General features: G+C 46.4%; 1 protein-coding gene across 4 annotated transcripts; it reads left to right on the top strand.

The window, feature by feature from the left end:
- MLKL (mixed lineage kinase domain like pseudokinase) lies at window positions 1-20,174 on the top strand. Of its 4 annotated transcripts, none has more exons than XM_045191995.2 (11): window positions 1-201; window positions 4,264-4,680; window positions 9,108-9,206; window positions 10,080-10,263; window positions 12,754-12,851; window positions 13,911-14,046; window positions 15,457-15,538; window positions 17,648-17,796; window positions 17,998-18,047; window positions 18,309-18,449; window positions 19,140-20,173. In XM_045191995.2, exons 2-11 carry the CDS (start codon window positions 4,290-4,292, stop codon window positions 19,181-19,183), a joined length of 1,374 nt encoding a protein of 457 aa, XP_045047930.1. In that variant the 5' UTR covers window positions 1-201; window positions 4,264-4,289; the 3' UTR covers window positions 19,184-20,173. The 4 variants fall into 4 exon arrangements, with proteins under 4 accessions (XP_045047930.1, XP_053772024.1, XP_024411697.1 ...); XM_053916049.2 differs by having other exon boundaries at window positions 4,231-4,680; XM_024555929.4 differs by having other exon boundaries at window positions 2-201; window positions 4,221-4,680; window positions 19,140-20,172.
- The last annotated feature ends 965 nt before the right edge of the window (window positions 20,175-21,139 follow it).

Here is a 21,139-nt window from a genome sequence, read left to right as displayed (position 1 = left end):
ACTTCTGGGGGAAAGGACGGCCCGCTGCAGCCGTAGTCCTGTCGGGTGGAGCAGACGCTAGGGAGCGCGGGAGCACAGGGTACCGGAGGGAGGAGGCTCAGGGACTCAGACTTCTGCCCCGGGCGGAAGGCACTGATTAGCCAGAGCGGTCTTCCTGGACCTGTGCACGGGGCAGATTGGACGCCTTCGGGCGGGACAAGGGTGAGTTTGGGGGTCATCCTGGGGCGCAGTCCCCAGAGGCGCGAGGGCAGTGGGCTGCGGTTGGATGCCTGGACTAGGAGGGAAGATGTGACGTGGGGGGGGGGCGGTTGGGGGTGGTGGAGTGGTGACCCACTGTGCAACTTACTTGAACTCAGGACCGAGTTGGTTTCATTTCCTCCGCAATGGTGGCGGAGCTGCCTGCTCGGGTCTCGGACTGCCTTCAGCCAAAGACGACGTGGAGTGGGGTGGGGATGGGGTGGGGATACGGGTGGGGATAGGGGTGGGGATGGAGCGGGGGTCGGAGGGGCCTCAGAACCCGCTCAGAAGGACTGTCCGGGAAACCCTAGACGAGCCGAACTCCAGGTTGTCTGTGGGGTAAATTGCCGAGGTCGATGATTCCAGAACTGAGTAATTCCCTCTTCCTATTCTGGGATCCATGTTAGGCACAAGGAGAAAGAGTACTGTCTCATCCAAAAGGGGTGCCTGATACTTTTTTCTTTTTCTTTTTTTGAGAAGAGGAAATGGCACTAGATTACCTTTTGTCCAGGTGATGTTTAGAGGACGTTTATTAAAGCTGGGGACGGTGAAACAAGGAAGGGCTGAGCATAGAAGAAACAACAGGAGAGGGACTGGGTGGGGAAATGAGCTTACGCTGGCTGTTTTGGCTCACTAAGAAGTCAGAGAAAAGGGGGTCTTGGGGGCAGTGCGGGAGGAGCTGTTAGCCACCAGGAGCCTCTGCTGCCCAGTGCTCCCTGGCTGCAAGCCTCCTGGGGACCCTTAGGGTTTAGGAGATGCCCACCTGTGGGGGAGGGAGGGGGGAAGGGAAAGGAGCAGCCACGCTCCTGGGAGGAAGGGTGGCAGATTATTGATGCATATATAGTTTTAGTACCAGTTAAAGATTTTTCACTTTCAAAAATAGTAACTTTTTTTCCCCTCCTTGCTGGCAGCTTTACATACTATAAATAGCAGGGCAGTGAACATCTTAGTATCCATCTAGCTGCACGTGTTCAAGCTTTTCTACAGCATAAGTTTCTAGAAATTCACATTGTTGAGTCAAATATATATGTATTTATAGTACCTTTTATCCATTTGATATCTTTATCAGTACTTAATAAGCCCTAAGCAATTTCAGTTATTACAATTTTTAATATATTTTAATCTTATAGGTAAGTCCTTTTATTTAGTTATTTATTTTTAAATCCTAGTTATCCCTACTAATGTCCTCTTTGAAATTAACTTTAGGATCATTTAGTTTCAGTACCAAAATACACCATTGGGAGTTCTGTTGGAATTGTGTTAAATTGGGTTTAAATTTCAGGAGGATTGTCAGGGTTGTCATTTTTAATCTTCCCCACCAGAAAATATAACAGTTCTCTTCATTTCTTCAAGCTTTGTTTTGTGTGGTTTTCTTCATACTGCATCATCACTTTTCCTGTAAATGTATTGTTTTCGGTTGTCGCTTTTATGAGTGAGGTGTTTTCCCTGTTATCTTTTCTGATTAGTTATTGCTGAGATGTAGATTTTTGATGAAGCTGGTGGTAAGGTAATTGGAGCCTCAAGCTATGAAGCTGAAATTCTGGACATTTCTTGACCCACACTCTCACATCTGCTTTTGTCTCCCGCCAACCAGAGAAAAGTGCAAAAGCCCATCCATTGCCCTCTGGGTCCAAGAAACGGCCTTGAAGGCACCTGCTTAGCAACTGGGAATAACTGGGTAGCCTGAGATGCACTGAGTCTTTTTAGTTTTGCCTCAATACCTGTTACTCCCCTTGCCAGATCCGTATAGCTTTAAGGCAAGAAAAACAAAAGTATACCAACTGGTTGCTTAGTTGGTTTCACTTCCGCTATTTCTTATGCATGCTTTAATGCCAGCTTTGGGTTTCAGGCCAATTTTGTCATCCAAGCTGTTGTCTGATCTGTAAAATAATAGGTGTCCCACCTGCTTCATTGAGCTGTTGAGATGAACTCTGTGTAAAAGTACTTTGGAAACTGTTTCCATGGTCTTGTGCTTATTTATATGCAACTTCCCCGAGCCTCAGTATCTCCATCTATAAACAGTGAGCTCACGGGTCCGAAGCTCTTAGCATATAGTAAGCGAGTAGAGAGATTTGTGGTCATTATCATCCTTCATTACTGAACCCAGTTGCCTTTAGTTACAGGCACTACTTTAGTACTAAAGGTACAATGGGGATTATTGTAGCAAATATAATTCAAACCAGCTTAATAATGAGGAAGGTTACTGGTCCATGAAACATGTAATGGAGAAATGGGGGGGACTTCAGGCTCGGTTCAAACCGGTGGCTCGGGGTTGTCAAGGACTCAGATCCTACCCTTTGCATTCTGTCGTTAAAGCCTCTTCCCAGGGCTTTAATATTGGGGCCCCGTGCTTTCTCAGTGACATTCAGATAACAGAGAAAGTTAGAGGAGCTGGCTTCCTGGGCCGCTTAGGGGATCCAGGGATCTCCCGGGCAAACATTCCCCTCCGCTCAAGTGAGCCCAGGTGCTCAGTTCTGAATCAATCACTGTGACAGGCTGTTAGGAATTGTCTGATGGTTAGATGAAGTTTTCTCACCCGCTGCACTACTGACATTCTGGGCTGGATAATTCTCTGTTGCGGAGGGCCTGTCCAATGCATCGCAGCACCCCGACACCTACCCACTGTATGTAAATAGCATCTCCCAGTTGAGGTGACCAAAAATGTCTCCACACATGACAGAAATCCCCTGGAGGGCAAAATCACCTTCAACTGGGAACCACTGGCTTAGATATATCAACTTTAACCCCTAGAACCAGGGATGGGGCCAGCTCCCTTCAAACGCATTGCTGAATGGAGGAGAACCAGACAGTCACTTAAGATCTAGGAGTAACAGGAAGCAGAGAAGAACTGGGTGCTGTGACGGCGACACAGACGTCCACCACGGTCCCTCTGGGCCTGGACGTTCCCCGAGTCTTTAGGTCAGATGCCTCTGCGGGGAGCAGCATTCACAACATGAAGTCTTACCGATGCCAAGGCCAATGGGGGGACTATGACAAATTTACAGCTTGCTAAAAACACAACAGAGAGAGCGGGAGGCCAGGACTGGGGAGACAAGGATGCTCAAGCATTGGGGAAAAGATAGAAAGGAAAAGTGGAGATCGACAGAAGCCAATTTCTGTTGCAGTCCTGAATGTCCTTGGCCAACTGTGGCCCAGGTGGCAAATGGGGGCTGCACGGCCAATATCCAGGGGGCAGTCATGTTTCATTTGACAGTGTTGGACTGCACAGTTTTTAAAGCATTTTTTGACTTGGTTGCAAGATTTTAAATCAAGAGCTTTGACATAAAAATCCAGATTTCTGACTGCTCTTTTAAAACTGGAAGATTGTCCACCACTGGGCCCTTTATCTTTGCCGAGTAACTCTGGCCTTCTTCAGACAGGCCCTGAGCTTTCCAACCCACCATGCTGTGGCCACCCCTATACCTTGGCAGGATAATTTGTTAGAATAGGCTAAACTGATAGAACGAATAGATCCCAAGATATAATGGCTCAAGTGCAACAGAAGTTTATTTTTCACTCACTTAACAGTCCATGGTAGATGGTCCAGGTCTGCGAGCATCCCTCCTCCAAGTGATGATTCGGGGATCCAGGATTCTGCCCTCTTGAGGCTCCACCTTCCTTCTTGGGGCTTTAGCCCCACCCCCAGGACTGTGTCATCCAATGCATCCAGTTGATAGTGTGTAGAGGAGACCAACCTGCCTCAGCTCAAAGTAGTGCATAACATGTCCACTATACCCCATTGGTGAGAACTAGTCACATGCCACCTCAAGCCTCAGGGAAGGCTGGGAGATACAGTCCTAGGTCGGCCGACACTTTTCAGCCACGCTGTTGTTATGGAAGGGCAGAACGGATTTTGGTGGACAGCAAACCATCTCTGCCACACATGAAATTGTGGGGAGACCTCTTCAGCCATTGCAGTCACAGACACTTGAGTCCAGTAGTAAAAAAGCAGGAGATTCTGAGGCTTTACCAAACTCCATCAGTTTCTTCCAGGTATGGATAAACTGGGGGCTGTCATCTCCTTAGGCCAGTATGTGTACAACCAATGTGAGATGATGCAACACTGCAAGGGGCAGTGCCGGCGACTGAAGAACCGGATCCAAGGCCTGCTGCAGCCTCTGCAAGAGCTCCAGGGCCGAGACAGGAACCTGCCTGCCGGGATCACCGCTACCCTGAACAAATTCCAGGCTGTCCTAGAGAAAGCTAAGAAGCAGATAGATAATTTTAGCAATAAATCCAATGTCCTCAAGTTTGTAACTGCAGGGAAGGACAAAGTACTCTTTAAAGACATAAACAAAGAGTTGAACGATGTCCACAAGGAGCTCTCACTGGGGCTTCAGGTGCAGTTGGTGCCTACTTCAAGCGTCAGCCAAGGAGCGAGCTGGGAGCAGGAAGATAAGCAGGATGCAGAGGAAGATTGGCGAGTCCTCCAAAGCCTAACTGGTAAGGTTTATTTTTGGACATTTTAGTCTCATTTTTTTCCCTTCTTTTTAAAAAAATTTCATTTACTTAATCTCAGAGAGAGAGGAAAGGAGGGAGAAAGAGAGGGAGAGAAACATTGCTGAGCTAGAGAAACATTCGTTGGTAGCTTTTCGCACCCCCCAAACTGGGGACCTGGCCCACAACCCAGGCATGTGCCCTGACGGGGAATCAAACCGGCGACCCTTCAGTTCACAGGTTGGGACTCAATCCACTGAGCCACAGCAGGCAGAGCCGGTCTCATTCTGATTTACCGAAGGAGCAGGAAGGCTGAAGAAGTTTGAGCAAGTGTTTTTTCATGTGACTCAGAACTCCTAACATCCCTGGGCCCACATATGGTGGGGGCCAGAGTGGGGGGCGGGTGGGGGTGTTGCCACTAAGTTTTCTTTGCCTCTCTGTTCTCTTTGATGTGACACCTGGAATTCCAGGAGCTAATTCCTTCCAGTCTTAGTTTTTCCAGGAACTTCTGTTAATATGTAAATTACCCAGGAGGAAGAATTAACTAATTAACCAAGCAAACATGAATTGAGTACAGTCACACGCTACTTAATGATGGGGATACAGTCTAAGAAATGTGCCGTTAGGCGATTTCGTCAATGTGTGAGCATCAGAGTGCACTTACACAAACCTAGGTGGCCTAGCCTGCGCGCACCTGGGCTGCACGGGCCAGCCTATTGCTCCGGGGACGCAGGCCTGTGCAGCGTGCCACCGCACAGGCCAGCACAGGATTAAGCCAGGCGCAGGGGAATGTGATGCAATCAAGAGACACAGTAAACACAAGATACAGGAAGTTGCTACTGGTACAACATGGCATGCTGTTTTACAGTAAACTTTGTTTTATACGTAGAAAGAGTACACTCTGAAATAATGATAAAAAGCATAGTATAGTCCTGGCTGGTGTGGCTCAGTGGGTTGGGTGCCAGCCTGTGAACCAAAGGGTTGCCAGTTCAACTCCCAGTCAGGGCGCGTGCCTGGGTTGCAGGCCAGGTCCCTGGTAGGGGGTGCATGAGAGGTGACCACACATTGATGTTTCTCTCCCTCTCATTCTCCCTCCCTTCCCCCGTATCTAAAAATAAATAAAATATTTTTTAAAGTGTAGTATAGTAAATACATAAGCCAGTAGCCTAGTCATTTATTATCAAGTATTGTACCCTGCACATGATTGTATGTGCTGTACTTTCATGTGACTGGCGATGCAGTCACCACACACACACAGCGTGTGCTGCGCTGCAACACCACCAGGCCGTGGGGATTTTTCAGCTCCACTGTAATCCTGTGGACCACCATGGTATGTGCGCTCCATCCCTGACCGAAACCCTGTTATGAGGCACCTGGCTGTATCTCAAACACTGTTCTAAGTGTTTGAGATACAGCTCGGAGCAAAGTGGACAAGATCTCGGCCCTCTTGAGACATACAGTCTGTACCTAGCGGGCTCAGCAAGTCACTTTATCTACCAGCAATGTAGGTCACAAGCAGGGCAATGAAATAGAAGGTGACCGTGGGTGCAGACTGAGTGTTCAGGGAAAGCCTCCCTGACTGGGTGACATTGGAACGAACACCTTGAATGATGAGAAGGAGCAAGCCGTATGAAGATGAGGGAAAGGAACCTTCCCAGCAGAGAAAATGGCCTGCAAAGGCCCTGACGTGGGGATCAATGTGGCAAGTGCCAGGAACAGCCGGAAGGCCAGGACGGCTGTGCTGTGGTAGGCGCGGAAGAGGGAGCAGTACGAGATGAACGTGGGGAAGTGGGCCAGCAGATACAGGGGCAAGGTCATGCAGGGCTGTGAAGGCATGATGAGAAATTTAGATTTTGTTCTAAGAGTCACAGGAAGCCAGTGAAGGGAGGTCCTTCAACGTGGGCCTGTCATGAGTTGACTTGTACTGAAGGAGCCTCACTTGGGCTGGCACGTGACAATGGGCAGCGGTGGTATGTATTGGTTCCTGCACTAGTACCGCATGACAAAGCACCCCCAAAACTCAGAGGGTTCAAACGATAGTCCCTAATTCTCCTGCTCTCAGATCTAGGGGTCCTTTGGGGTTCTCCTGATATCAGGTGGGCTTGGCTCCAGGCAGCGGGTCTAATTTGAGTCTGTTTAATTATGTCTCATTCTGGAGCCAAGGCCATAGGAACGGTGAGTACCGGGAGAATGTTCTTCTTGTAGCAGAATTGTAAGAAGGCAAGCCAAGCAGTGCCAACACCTTTCAAGTTTCTACTTGTATCCTCTCATATTCAAAGCAAGTGATACAACCAAGGCCACATGAAGGGTCAGGGAAGTACAGTGTGCCCCCTCTGAAGCTGTGGCCAGGGTATGGATATGTAATACTACCACGTAGGAGTGAGGTATTGGGACCGATAAGTCAACATACCCCAGGGGGCAATAGAGAAGTGTGAGCCCAATTAGGAGACCAGTTTGGTGGCAGTGGCCTGAACTAGAGTGGCCCTTGAACTAGGTGGCTTAGTGGAAGGCAAGACTCTAAGGAGATGAAACGTGGGCTCGGTTGGAGTAGGGGGTGACAGTGGAGCCAGGGCCACCAGAAGAGGGAAGAGAGTGGAAGGATGGAAAAAATGTGGTCTCTTTACCCCTTTGAAGATCCTTGTGTTATAAATTCTAAACTCTTCCCTTTTGCAAGGATTGTGAGTGGAGAGAGAGGAAGTGAGGAGAGGGTGAAGGACATTCGAGTGAACCTTCTGGGCACTGGAGCCCAGCGGAATAACGGTTCCCCCACCTTGATGTGGAGGGCGGTCCATCCCCAATCAGGTCAGCAGGGGGCGCTCCAGTAGGACAAACAGGGTCAGGAGGAGACCTGTGGGCAAAATGGGTCCTTTGGGGGATGGGGGAAAGTGAGACACCTGTAACCCCCAACCAAACACCCAACAAGGAGAAAGAGAATCAGGGATCGGGGTGGGGGGAGTGCGCAGAGGCTGACCCAGCTGGAAGGCAGGAGTGGCCCCCAGCCTTCCTGGCCTTCGGCACTTATCGGTCCACTTGTTGGTGGAGGCGGGAGGCACGTCGGTGTCATCAACTTGGAGGACAGGATTTACTTTCTGTTCTTGCTTCTCAGTTTTTAAGAAACATTTTTATCAAGGGATACATTAACATAGTACAAGAGGTACAAAAAGGGCCCAGAGTGAGAAGTAAATGCCCCTTTCACCCTTGACCCTCTCACCCTTGACCTCAAGGGACCTGTTTCCTTCCCGGACATAATCTCCCCCACCAGGTTCCTGAACAGCCTTCCAGATACTGAAGTATGTGAATTTTGTTGTCACTGTTACACAGCCAGCAGCACCCTAAGCACACTGTTCTGCTCATTGCTTTTCTCTCTAAATCTTGAATACCCTCCCATATAAATTCCCATGGGGTTGTCTAGTATTCCTTGGTATACACGGACCAGATCTATTTAAGCAGCTCCCTGTGGATGGACAGTTAAGTTGTGTCCAATTTTTCCCAATCGTAAATAGTCCTGCCTTACGCATCTCTGAATACATTTCAGGATATCTTTAGGAACATTTCCTAAGCAGATCTAATTGGTGTGTCCAAAGCATAGGCATTTTAAATTTTGAGAGAGATTGCCAGTTGTTCTCCACAGAGGTTAGGAAAGAGGTTACTCTCCTACCACAGTGTATGTATGAGATTCCATGTTTCTCCACATTTCTCTCCATCAGAGACTTCCCTGGTTTCAGCACTGAAGGTCCTGTGCCCTCAGAACTCCTCAGTGCAGGAGAACTGGGATAGTTGGCTGCCCTATATAGTGTTTTTATCCATTTTTAAATGTATTTCTGAATATATAAATAAGGATAGTGCTGGCTGGTGTGGCTCAGTGGGTTAAGCACTGGCCTGTGAGCTGAAAGGTCGCTGGTTCGATTCCCAGTCAGGGCACATGCCTGGTTTGTGGGCCAGGTCCCCAGTTGGGGGTGTGCAAGAGGCAGCTGATCGATGCTTTTCTCCCTCTCTTTCTCCCTCCCTTCCCCTTGCTCTAAAATAAGTAAATAAATAAATAAATAATCTTTAAATAAGGATAGATTAGATTATACTATGGTTTTAAAAACTCAGTGTCCTAAAGAAAGAAAAGTTTATTTCCTAGTCAGGCAAAGTCCCAGAGACTCTCCAAGGTAGCTGTCCTTCCCAGGAACTTGCGATGTCACAGCACTTCTATGTTGACACAAGCTTCTGTGACATTTTCACTTCACTTCTGGGCCAAAGTGAGTCACGAGTCACGGGGCTGTGCTTCAAGGCACTTACTGTGCGTGCTTTGAAGTAGAAAGCTGAATATTTGTGAGCTGTAGTGGTAATTCCTACTACAATGAATGTGGTAAGTAAAAAAAAAAAGGGGGATCTCAATATGCTTTTAATGAGCATTTCTGAGTATTTGTTACTCTTTCTTCCTGCAGGAAGTGAAAGTATTGAGGCTTCAGTGAAAAAATTGGAAATCGACGTGAATAAAATCTTTGAGAATGAAAAGAAAAAAGTCATGGAAACCATTAGGCACTGTGAGTTACCTTGTGCCCTGCCCCTTCTGACTGTCCCCAAACCGGAAGTCATTTGTTTGTTAGGAATCCAGCCTGCCCCCACCCCCACCCCTGCCCATTTTCTGGGCTGGATGGTTGGAGGCAGCCCATGGCTTTGGGGTGTGCTCCTGACTAGCCCAGGCTTCTGTCCGTGGAGTAGCATTTGAAGGGAACTACTTGACCAGCCAGGTACCTTCTAGCACCTCTCCAAGTGCTAGACAACTTCCTCTAACAGCCTCAAAGCTTCATTTGCTGAATTTCTAAGAACAAATTCGAATCAGATTTAAAATACTCCTTCCTGACTCTGTACCTGACAGATCTGAATCTGCTTTATGCCAGAGCCTTGGGCCTAGAGAAAAGCAAGATGCAGAGAAAGACCCTGCCTTTTAGAAGTTCACAGCCACAGGGCAGAGGAAGGGAAAGGAAAGAGAGACATGTGAGCACATACCAGCAGTGGAGTAACTGACCTTGAAGTGTGTATCTATTAGAATTGAAATGACTAGACATGATGCTAAATGTTCAAGCACCAAGGTCAAGTGGCAGTAGGAGTAAGGAAAACTCCAAAATGAGAGAGATGGATTGAGATGGAAGTTTAGGCTGGAGAGACGGGATCTGAAGAGGAGGGAAGGGAAGTGCATGACGTATTTTTGATAACCATCCAGTGCCTCTCCTGGTCTCTCGGAGGCACTGGAAGCTCTCCCCCAGGATGAGTCAATCAGAAGCTCCAAGGTTGCTCCAGGCCAGCTTTGCTTCATGGCATAGGGCGTCCCACTCACACGTTTATTAAGACACCTCTTCCCGTAGGACGCCTTCCTCAGCTCACTGACTCTTTATTTCCTTCATTCCTACGGTCAGACTTACAGAAATGCGTGGAGAAGATCCCAGAATATCAAACCAAGGAGATTAAGAAGGAAGAGATTTCAGAACTCAATGGGATCCCGCTAAGGGAAAATGAATTCAGCAAAGTGTTGAAAGGAAAATACTACCAATCTTCAGTGGCCATAAAAGTATTCAAAAACGTCCAGGCCAGAAACATCGGGTAAGTCATTTTGTGTAGTTCTCTTGTGTATCATTCCACTTCCTCCCTGTCACTCCCCAAAGAGAGAGGCACACTGTCTCCATTTTCAGGTGGGGGAACCTGTGCCCCAAAGGGTTACATGCCTTGCCCTCTACTCTGAAGGAGCAGATCCCAGATTTAAATGCATGTCTTACTTCAGTTCTACACACTTCTCTCTTTTATTCATGTATTTAGTTATTTTAAAAATTTTATTCCCTTCCATTTGCTTCTCAGTTCCCCATCCCCTCCACAGACAATAACGTATGTTTTGTTTGTATGTGTCCTTGCAAAAATGTATGTTATTATATGTACGTGAATTTTTAATTTTCACAAATGGTAGTGTTATAAGTCTACTGCCTACTATTCTTACCTTTTTCATTCAGCATCATGGAACATGTATTGTACTTGTATGTAGATCCATATTTTACCTATTTTTCCAATGATGGAACCCAACGAATTTCCAGCTTTCCCCCACTAAAAATGATACCGCCCTAAATCCCCTTTCAGGGACCTATGAGAATTTCTTTGGGCTGTGTTGCCAGGAAAGGAACCAATGGATCACAGGGCGTGTGCATATGAAACTGACTGAGTGCTTCCAGGTCACTCCTCAGGATGGACAGTACAGGCCCATACTCACCCCAGTAGCTTGCGAGAGCCCCATGGTTACACGTCTCCACGCACCCTTGGTATTAGCCAGCTTTCTAATTTTTGCCATCCTATAGTTATGAAGTAACATCTTAGAGTTACTTTAATTTGCATTTCTGTTTGCTAGTGAATTTGAACATTTATTCATAGGACTGAGCTCTCTGGCCTTCCACTTCTCCACATCGCCTCTTCATACCTTCTGCCCTTTTTTGTCACAGTTGCACTTTTGTCTGGTCAATTGTAGAAGATCCTCAAATATTGTGGAAACTAATCATTTATAAGCTTTAGAAATTGCAAAGGTCTTATCATATTTTCTACATTTTAATTTTGTCAGTGGTGTCCATCAACAGACATCTTAAATCTTGATGTTATCAGTTCAACCAAAGTTTTCTTATTTGTGTTCTTGAGGTGCCCTTCCCCACCCCGGCTGATCTAGGTGTCTTCTGTGAACTTCGCAGTTTTATCTTTCGCATTTGGGCTTTCGGCCTCCTGGAACCGCCTTTGCATGTCTTATTATGTAAGGCCTAGTTTTGTTTGTATCTGCACAGTGAGTCCATTTTCTCTACAGCATCCAGCAAATGTTCTTCCCCGCTGATTTGTGGTACTGGGTTTATTGTATGTTAAGTTTCCGTTTAGACGTGGATCTGGCTCTGACCTGTTTTATTCTACTGGTCATTTTGTCTTTGTGCCGATAACCCTGAGTTTTGTTCTGTTTTGTCTTGTTATGACTTTGTAGCAATTTTCGTTATCTAGCACTCCTCTTGACTCTTCTTTCCCAGGTTGACTAAGAATAAATAACACATTCCTCAATGTACACATTGAAATTTTGATTAGGATAGTATTCTTAAACAACTTTATTGAAATATCATTTATATACCATAAGATTCACCCATTTAAAGTGTATAATTTAATGGCTTTTAATATATTGCCATAAAGTGAGTTTCGAACATTTTCGTCATCCCAGAAAGAAACCCTAAACCCATTAGCAGTCACTCCCCATACATTCCCACCCCCATCACCTCTGGCCCTAGGCCACTACTAATCTACTTCCCATCTCTGTGGATTTGCTTGTTCTTTTTTAAATACATTTATTTTATTTTATTTTATTTTAAATTTTATTTATTTATAGAGAGGGGAAGGGAGAGAGGGAGAGAAACATCAATGTGTGGTTGCCTCCTGCACCCCCTCACTGGGGGCCTGGCCCACAACCCAGGCATGTGCCCCAGACTGGGAATCGAACTGGCAACCTTTTGGTTCGCAGGCCAGAGCGCAATCCACTGAGCCACACCAGCCAGGGCTTAGTAATTTTTTTTAGATTTTATTTACTATTATTTATTTTTAGAGAGAGGGGAAGGGAAAGAGAAAGAGAGGGAGAGAAACATCGATGAGCAAGAGAAACATCCATCAGTTACCTGCAACCCAGGCATGTGCCCTGACTGGGAATCCAACCAGCGCCCTCTAGGTTTGCAGGCCGACACTCAGTCCCCTGAGCCATGCCAGCCGGGGCTGGATTTGCTTGTTCTTGATACTTCATATAAATGGAATAATGTGGTATGTGACTTTTTGTGTCTAGCTCCTTTCACCAAGCATGATATTTTCAAGGTAAATCTATGTTGTAGCATGTGTCATACATGCTAATTCTGCCACCAAACATCTGAGGGTTCCACACTCTGCCATCAATGGCCAAACTTATCACAGCACCCGTGCCCCCCCCAGGAGATGCTGCCTATCCCTCAGGGCCCACACACACACAGGTGGTCCCTACACTAAACGTTCTTAGAGGGGCTTCCAGTCCTGAAATCCTAATTGTACTTTTTATGCCCATAGAGCAGTGAGGCATACTTTCAGTAATGAGATCAGAACCATGAAGAAATTTGATTCTCCTAACATCCTGCGTATATTTGGGATTTGCATTGATGAGGCAGGTAAGGAGTGCTTCTGGGTTTGGTCCTCCTTTTGTGGTCTGTCATATATCTTCCATGTTATAACGCACTGCATTTTTAAAGAGCAGCTGAAAGAGTGGAATTTACATGGTGTTGTTATTATCAGTGTTAATTTTTTTACATCCCACAATGTAGGTTCCTCTCTCCTTCCAGGAAAGGAGGGCTTGAATTTGGCTTCAGCCCGAGGGCTGGTTTGCACTAATGTGGACACATCTTCTCCTACCGGTTCACTGGCAACCCAGGGGGTCGTGTTCAGATGCTGGCCTGAGCAATGGCTGCGTTTTGTTGCAATAAAACATTACAAAGCTGACTGACCAGGATGAGGAGTCTACCCTTGATCATCATGAGTGCAGATCAAACCTAAAAACGCAACTGATCTGCCCCTTTACCAAGAACCTCATCAGGTTCTTCTTAATCTTTATTTTTCAGTGTGGCTGCATTCTCTCTCATAGCATGGCCCCTCCTGTGAGTTGTGTTTTGTTGCTCTTGCTTACAGAGGGGACGCGGCATCTCCTGTCTTATCCCTTCCAGAAGTTTCTCCACAGCCTCAGGGGACTAAAGGAAAACTTCCAGTGATGCTTGTCATCCTGGGTGGTGGCTGAGGTGACTGACCCATTCTTTGTGAGTGGGTTCTTGTGTCTCAGGCCCACAACCTGGGACCTGTGCTCTGGTCTGAGCTCCCCTCACCAGCCGCTGCGGAATGCGCATCATTCTTTCCTTCTACACACATTTACAAAGCTCTTTGTGAGCACTGTGTGAACGAAACAGACCCTGCCTTCTGGGGGCTTCCACCCGAGTGGGGGAGGCATGACTGAGATAACTAAGAGAGATGTATAATCATGACGTGCCAAATATGACGAAGACAAGGTATGGGAACTCTGTGGGTACTGGACCCATTCAATGAGGTCCAGATGCAAACTGTGTGAGATGGGGGTAGAAGGTGGGAGAGAAACGGTGCGGGGCTGAGTCTGACTCTGTAGAGACGGGGGAGATGGATGCAGAGTAAGGACCTCTCAGTGGGGTTGATCTTCTTTCCTTCAGTGACCCCACCTCAATTTTCCATTGTCATGGAGTACTGTGAGCTTGGGACCCTGAGGGAGCTGCTGGATCAGAAAAAGGACCTCAGTTTTGCTAAGCGCATCGTCCTGATTGTGGGAGCAGCCAGAGGCTTATACAGGTACCATACAGGTTGAAAGCTGCCAGGAAGAACAGAATGAGTCTGCCTCCCCTACTGTAGCCCAGAGATGGTGAGAGAACAGGCCAGAAGCCCCAAGTAGTCTCCCCTTCCTTAAGCTGTGTCATTACTCAGTCTGATTATAATACCCTAGACAGGAGGGGGAGGGGACACGTAACCCAGCGAGCACCAGGCCACACAACTGAAGGCTGCTCTTGTGGAGTGGGACAGGCCTCACTCTTAAGGTTGCCCGATGTAGCGAATAGAAATGCAAGATGCCCGGTTAAATTTGATAAGCAATAATGATTTTTAAAATATAAGTGTATATCCCAAAGATTACATAAGACATACTTTTACTAAAATTTCAGATAACATAAAATAGTTTTTTAGTAGAAGTATGCAATTTTGGGGCATTCTTACGCTAAAAAAATTCATTGATTATCAAAACTTCAAAACCAACTGGGTGTCCTTTGTTTTATGTGGCAACTCACCCCACTCTTGTGTGGATTCTGTGGTTTCCTCAGCCCAGGGCCCCACAGGTCAGTCGTTCACAAGCCACTTTCATGATTTTTACCATATCCACAATTCTGCCGGTATCATTTCCTTAGCAACATCCTTAAGTTAGCTCACTTTTAAAAAAGAAAAACCAAATAAAGTAAAAGAAAAGAACACTTTCTATTACTATCATAAATCCAAAACCAGAATCACCTGCCACAAATAGGGGCCATACATGAAACCGAAACAATGTCACTAAATTCTGTCTGGATGTTCTGCCTGCCGGAAGGCCTGTAATTCAGACCCACACTTTTTTGTACAAAGGAGATTTAGAGAGGTATTAAAGACACCTGACACCAAACTGAGACTCCCTCCTTAACGTAATCTGAACCTAAAGGAGAACAATTTCTTACTATGTCACCTTGCATACCACATAGTCCATACTTTTGCAAATATAGCCATAGCTATTTGTTTTATATATAATTAATAACTGATGTCACTTAACCGTTAATGTTGTTAACTCAATTCCCTGCACTGGTGGGTTTTATGAGAAGTAGTTTGGGGCTGTTGGGGGGATGCTGTTAGTGCACCATCTAGTTGGCCCTGGATCCTTTTTAGCAGCTCTGCACACTCACCCCCCATCCGGCTTACTTTTCTGTTTACAGCTCCCAGCTGCCATCTACAGAGGAATTTCAATGGGCACTGGAGCCCCTTTGCCCTTATAGATAGCTAACAGTGTCTAGGAGTTTTGTATCCACCTGTCCCTGTCCCTCTCCCCCTTGTCGCATCCATGGATGGATAGCTACCCACGAGGAAGGCGTGGCACTGATCAGCCTCCTCATCGCGGTAATGACCGTCAAGGCCCCCAGGAGGGTCTGAGCAAAGGTCACTAACGCTCCCCGCCTTTGGTCGTGTCAGGCTGCACCATTCAGAAACCCCGGAACTCCACAGAAACATCAACAGCACGAGCTTCCTGGTAACTAGCAGCTACCAAGTGAAGGTGAGCGTGGCCTTCCAGGGGGCTCTTTGAGTTCGACTTCTGTGACTATTTGGTGCTGGGAGAGGGACACCTGTTTCCCAGAAAGGCTGTGCCTCCTTGTTTCTCTGCCTTGACCTTAGAACTGAACTCAAATGTTTCCCTGCCTGGACAGCTTTCCATGTGCCCCCCACAGGACAGACTCAATCCTGCCTGCTGTCATAATGCCTGTCTTCCCTCACCGCCCACTTAGCAGGGATGGGCTAAGAGTCCTTTCCCTTTCACGCGTGGACACCACTTCTATGTTCCTCCAATACGCCCCGGGGGTCTTCTCAGGTCCAACAAGGCATTTGGACTTATAGGACTAACACAAGGCCACACTTCGCATTTGGAATCACTTAGAAGGTTACTGTTCAGGAAGCAGAGCTTGCCAGCGGGGTGGCTGTGGAAGTCCCCACAGTTTAACCAGGAGATATTCTCTTTGCCCTGCCCCAGGTGCTAGAGAAAGAGGCTCTCCTCGGGTGGCTGTGGGTCCCTCTGGCCTTAGAAGTCTTATGCCCCACAGAGGTCAACACTATCTTATAACAACTCCTCAGAGGGATCTTCAAGTGTCCCCACCAGGGGCACTCCAGTTATAGAGGCTCCACAAAGCCCAGCACCCCTGTCAGCTCTTTGTAGTCCCCATACCCGCTGTCCATAAGCATTTGCCAATCAGTGACCATTTTTTGTCATCAACAGCATTACCTAGGAGCATAGGTGACAGTCTGCCTTTTTCAGGTTCCCAGGGGAATGGAACTAAAAAGTCAGATTCTCATACAGAAGAGGAAGGGCTTCATTCAGTACCCACAATTCCCAAATGCTAAAAGAATATTTTCTTTGTCACCCGTAGATGGCTTTCTTCCAGCCTTGTGAATGTCAGGGACAGCCGTCAGAACCAGAGACAGGTCTTTCCCGCCCTTCGTGCCTTTCCTCCCCGCAGTGTGGTGTGAGCACTCCGAAAGCACCCTGTCTGCACCACTCACGGTCCCCATCCCGCCTTTCGTCTCTGGTATCATGGTGCCAGATGTCAGGGCGCATCAGTGCTCAGCAGACGTGTAATGGAAAGACAAAGGGAACACTCCAAATGCCATACCCTTTTCCTGACCTTGCCCCTGGAGTTGTGTATCTGACTGAGTGCGGGGCTGGCAGCCCTCTGCACGCTGGTGGTACCAATGACAGGTGTGCATGGAGCAACGACATCTGCTCCCATTAACTGTGCTGTTGCTTCTATAAGGGCATGGCCTTGGCCATGCAGTGTCAATGGGGGTTACTCACAGTTGTCATGTAAAAATCCAGAGGAACAGGCTGGCTCTTTTGTAGGGTCAGATGGAATGGAGGAGATGCCCCTACGCCATTTTTTCATCTGCTTCTGAGAGAAAGCAAGCCATGTGGCTCTATGCACCTCCGTCGGCCCTCGCTCAGTGGAGCCGAGGCCTCACGTGAGAAAGCCCTGTGTCTAATACTGTAATACCAGAACAGCTGCAACTTCCCAAGTCTTACAGGTGCTCTGGAATGGTGATCTAAAGTAATTTTCATCGCCCCATTTATAGAAAAGAAAATTCTTTGTGTTTCTCCTGGTCAGTGTACCCTAAGACCCTATTTTGCCGTGTATAATGTGCGCATTTTTGCCCAAATTTTTGAGGGAAAAGGAAGGATGCACATTATACATGGGTAGTACGAGTTCTGTATCTATATAAATATTTTTAATTCTTTTATTTATAGTTATGTGTTAATAGTGTACCTCTAGAAAGCAATAACAATATCCATATGCAAAGTAATACCCTAGGATACAGTTTTGTTTCTAAATATAAATAAATAAGTAATTGAATTAAAAAATTAAGACAAAAGACTTTTTTTCCTGAAAGTTTGAGCCAAAAATATAAGGGCGCATTATACACAGCAAAATACAGTAAACTGAACCCATAATGCCAGCAACGAGGGTAGCTGCACAGACAGAAGACTCCACCGGAAATTCATGCCGAAGGTAAAAGGCCATCCCATGGCAACCAGGTGCAGCATCAACCTCCTGCCCACTACCCCCACCCAAGTTCGTGCTGTTTCCTTCTACCTCCTTCTGTTCACCTCTCTGCTTAGCTTTCAGGATTTGAGTTGAGCAAAACACAGACTTCCATCAGTAGAGCAACTAAGAAAAAAGCAGAGAGAATCGGTTCGTCAGCATATGTCTCGCCTGAAAGGCTGGAAAACGTGTACAATAAATATGACGTAAAAGCTGAGATATACAGGTATGTTCTTGTTCCGGCACAGACTCTAGCTCAGGAGAGCAGGGCAGGAAAGCCCGAGTCAAACTACTCCAAGGACCATCGTAGTTTAGTCTAGTGAGTGGAACCAGGTGGCAATCGGAGTTCATTGAAGTTTCTAGAAATGGCTAAGGGTGTGGAGAGACGGAAACACTATGATTGCTCAGTTTCTTGGTTTTCTTTCAGCTTTGGAATTGTCCTCTGGGAAATCGTCACTGGGAAGATCCCGTTTGAAGGTAACCAGCGTGAAGGCTAGCTCGCACGGTGCCGGGATAGGGTCCCTTTCCAACAGACTAGAAAGTCCCCACCAGTGCTGTCCTGGGCGCTTTGTTCTCCCACGTGGGCACCGCCTGGGCTGGGCGATGAAGTTATCGGATGCTCTTGTTTCTGCACTGCCCTGAGTCCCTAGGTCTGATGCCAGCCATCCTCATCATCCAGAGAGATGTGTGAGCGCCAGAGCAATTTCTAAGCCTCCCATGCTGTTGTTTCCCTGCCAGGCTGTGATTCTGAGAAGATCTACCAGCTGGTGGCTGTGGGCCAGCACCGGGAGCCGCTGGGTGAGGAGTGCCCTTTGGAGTTGCAGGAGATCATCGATGATTGCCGGGCATATGAGCCCTCCAGGCGTCCCTGTGTTCATGGTAGGCCCCTCTCTGCGCTAAAGAACATGAGCCACACGTGTTCCAGATTTCTGAAAGATTTCCCTTGTGGTTTACAGCAGGGTGATTTTGTCCCTCTGGGAACATTTGGCAATGTGTAGAGACATTTTGGTTGTCACAACTCGGGGGAGATGGGGTGGGGTAGGGCATATCAGTGGCATCTAGTAGGTAGATGCTATTCAACATCCTACAATGCACAAAACAGCCCCCTACAACAAAGAATTCTACAGCCCAAGTGTCAAAAGTGTCAACAGTACAGGACTTCAGAAGCTCTGTGCTAAGGGACATTTTAGTCTGAAGCGGGTTGGGAAGGTAGATTACTGCCCCCACCTTTGTCTCCATATTTTCCTCCCTCCCTCCCGTCTTGTTCTAGGTTCCCTTACAACCTAGGGTCTGCCTGGTATTAGAGAATCTAATACCTGAGACTAATTCACACTAAGCTGTGAATGTAGCCCTTCTTTTTATTAGAGTAGCTACTTGTATTTGAGAAGTTGACCAAGAAAGAGGGAACTTCATATCACAAAGACATGAATGCAGATGGTGGTTTAGGCCCCAGCTGGACTGAAGGGAGTGTAGTTTCTACCCTATTGTGCAGTGTAGAAACATCTTTGTGTTTCTACCTTGGCCTTCAGCTCCCTTCTCTTATCTAACTTTCTGTTCATTCATTCACAGAAATCTTAGAGAAACTGTCTAACTTTTATAAGGCTGAGGATTGAGACAAAACTAAGGAGTCCCTGAACAAGAAGCTGGAAGAGGTGCAAGCGGGCATCTGTCTCTCCCCTGTCCATTGGCGTGGAGTTATTTATGGGTGCAGGGAGGCAGCGCTTCTCTGTCACCAATAGAAAACAGTTCCAGTCTTGCAGAGCATATCCCCCTCCAAACGATATTGTCAAAAATGCACCTCTGTTCATATTTTTTATCTTCTTTTTCTTAGATAAATCCCTTTAACATTTCATATAATAAGGGTTTGGTGAGGATGAACTCCTTGAACTTGAGCTTATCTGGGAAGCACTTTATCTGCCCTCCCATTCTAAATGATAGCTTTGCTGGATAGAGCAATCTTGGATGTAGGTCCTTGCCGTTCATGACTTGGGATACTTCTTTCTAGCCCCTTCTTGCCTGTAAGGTCTCTTTTGAGAAATCAGCTGACAGTCTCATGGGAACTCCTTTGTACAGTAAAATAACAGCAAACTCACAGTTATTAACAACCACACCTAAGACAAAAACAAAAGCAAACTAAGCAAACAACTAGAACAGGAACAGAACCACAGAAATGGAGATCACATGGAAGGTTATCAACAAGGGAGTGGGAGGGGGAGAAGGGTGGGAAAGGTACAGAGAATAAGTAGCATAAATGGTAGGTAGAAAATAGACAGGGGGAGGGTAAGAATAGTGTAGGAAATGTAGAAGCCAAAGAACTTATATATATGACCCATGGACATGAACTAAAGGGGAAGAATGTGGGTGGGAAGGGGTGTGCAGGGTAGGAGGGAGGGAAGGGGAGAAAATGGGACAACTGTAATAGCATAATCAATAAAATATATCTTAAAAATACACCTCTGATAGTAACTGTGATCAATATTTTACAAAAATATATCTCTCTTGCCCTAACTGGTGTGGCTCAGTTAGTGGGCATTGTCCAGCAAAGCAAAAGGTTCCTGGTTCAATTCCCAGTCAGGGCACGTGCCTGGGTCCTGTCCCTAGCTGGGGCATGTACCAGAAACAACCAATTGGTGTTCCTCTCTTACATCAGCGTTTCTCTCCCTCTCTTCCTCCCTCCCTTCCCTTCTCTTTCAAAATAAATAAAGTTCTTTTAAAAAAGTATTTCCCTCTGTATCTACACCTCTTGGCACTGTGACTTCACAGCTCCTCCCATCGGAAGGTGGTCTGTCTATTTGTGAAACTAATGTATTTTGTACATTAATTATGCTTCTATTGAAGAGAAAGAAATACTCTTTCCTGCAAACAAATATTTATAAATGAGTGAATTATATATCTGGGATTGGATTACATCCCATATATATAAAGTAATCCAGAGGGAGGAGGAATAATTGTAAAGAAAATGGTAAAATAAGATTAGCTGTGAGTTGCTAACTGTTGAATCTAGATGATGGGTACATAATGGCTTATATGCTCTTCTCTTCTGAATATGCTTAAAACTTTCCACAAATGATTTTTTTTTTTTAATGAAAACAAAGTAGAGTCTACTTCCCCACCATTTGAATCTCGGCTGGCATTGTGACTGGCTTTGTCCAATAAAAATGTAGAAGTGATGGTGTGCCTATTCCAAGACGAGGTTTCAAGAGGTCTTTCAAATTTCCAGTCCCTGTCTTGGATCCCTACCCAGACATGAACCGGGCTGCTATGCTGGAGGATGAGAGACCACATGGACCAGACATAACCCGTCCCTGCTGAGGTCACACTAGACCACCTGGCCCAGTCACACTCTGAGTGAATCAAGACCAGAAGAACCACAAAACTGAGCCAGAGCAAATTGCTCATTAACAAAATTATGATCTACATAAATTATTACTGTCTTAAGCCACTAAGTTTTGGGATGGCTTGTTATACAACAGTGGTAACTGAGCAGACGCTGTTTAATTCTTCCTCTTGCCCATTGAATGAAGTATAAACTCCCTATTTGGATACCTATGGCCTTGTATCTCTGCCCC

This window comes from Desmodus rotundus, chromosome 12, assembly GCF_022682495.2.
Source record: "Desmodus rotundus isolate HL8 chromosome 12, HLdesRot8A.1, whole genome shotgun sequence".
NCBI lineage: Eukaryota > Metazoa > Chordata > Mammalia > Chiroptera > Phyllostomidae > Desmodus > Desmodus rotundus.
The sequence above is the reverse complement of the archived record's forward strand: the minus strand, read 5'-3'. Positions and strand labels throughout refer to the sequence as shown.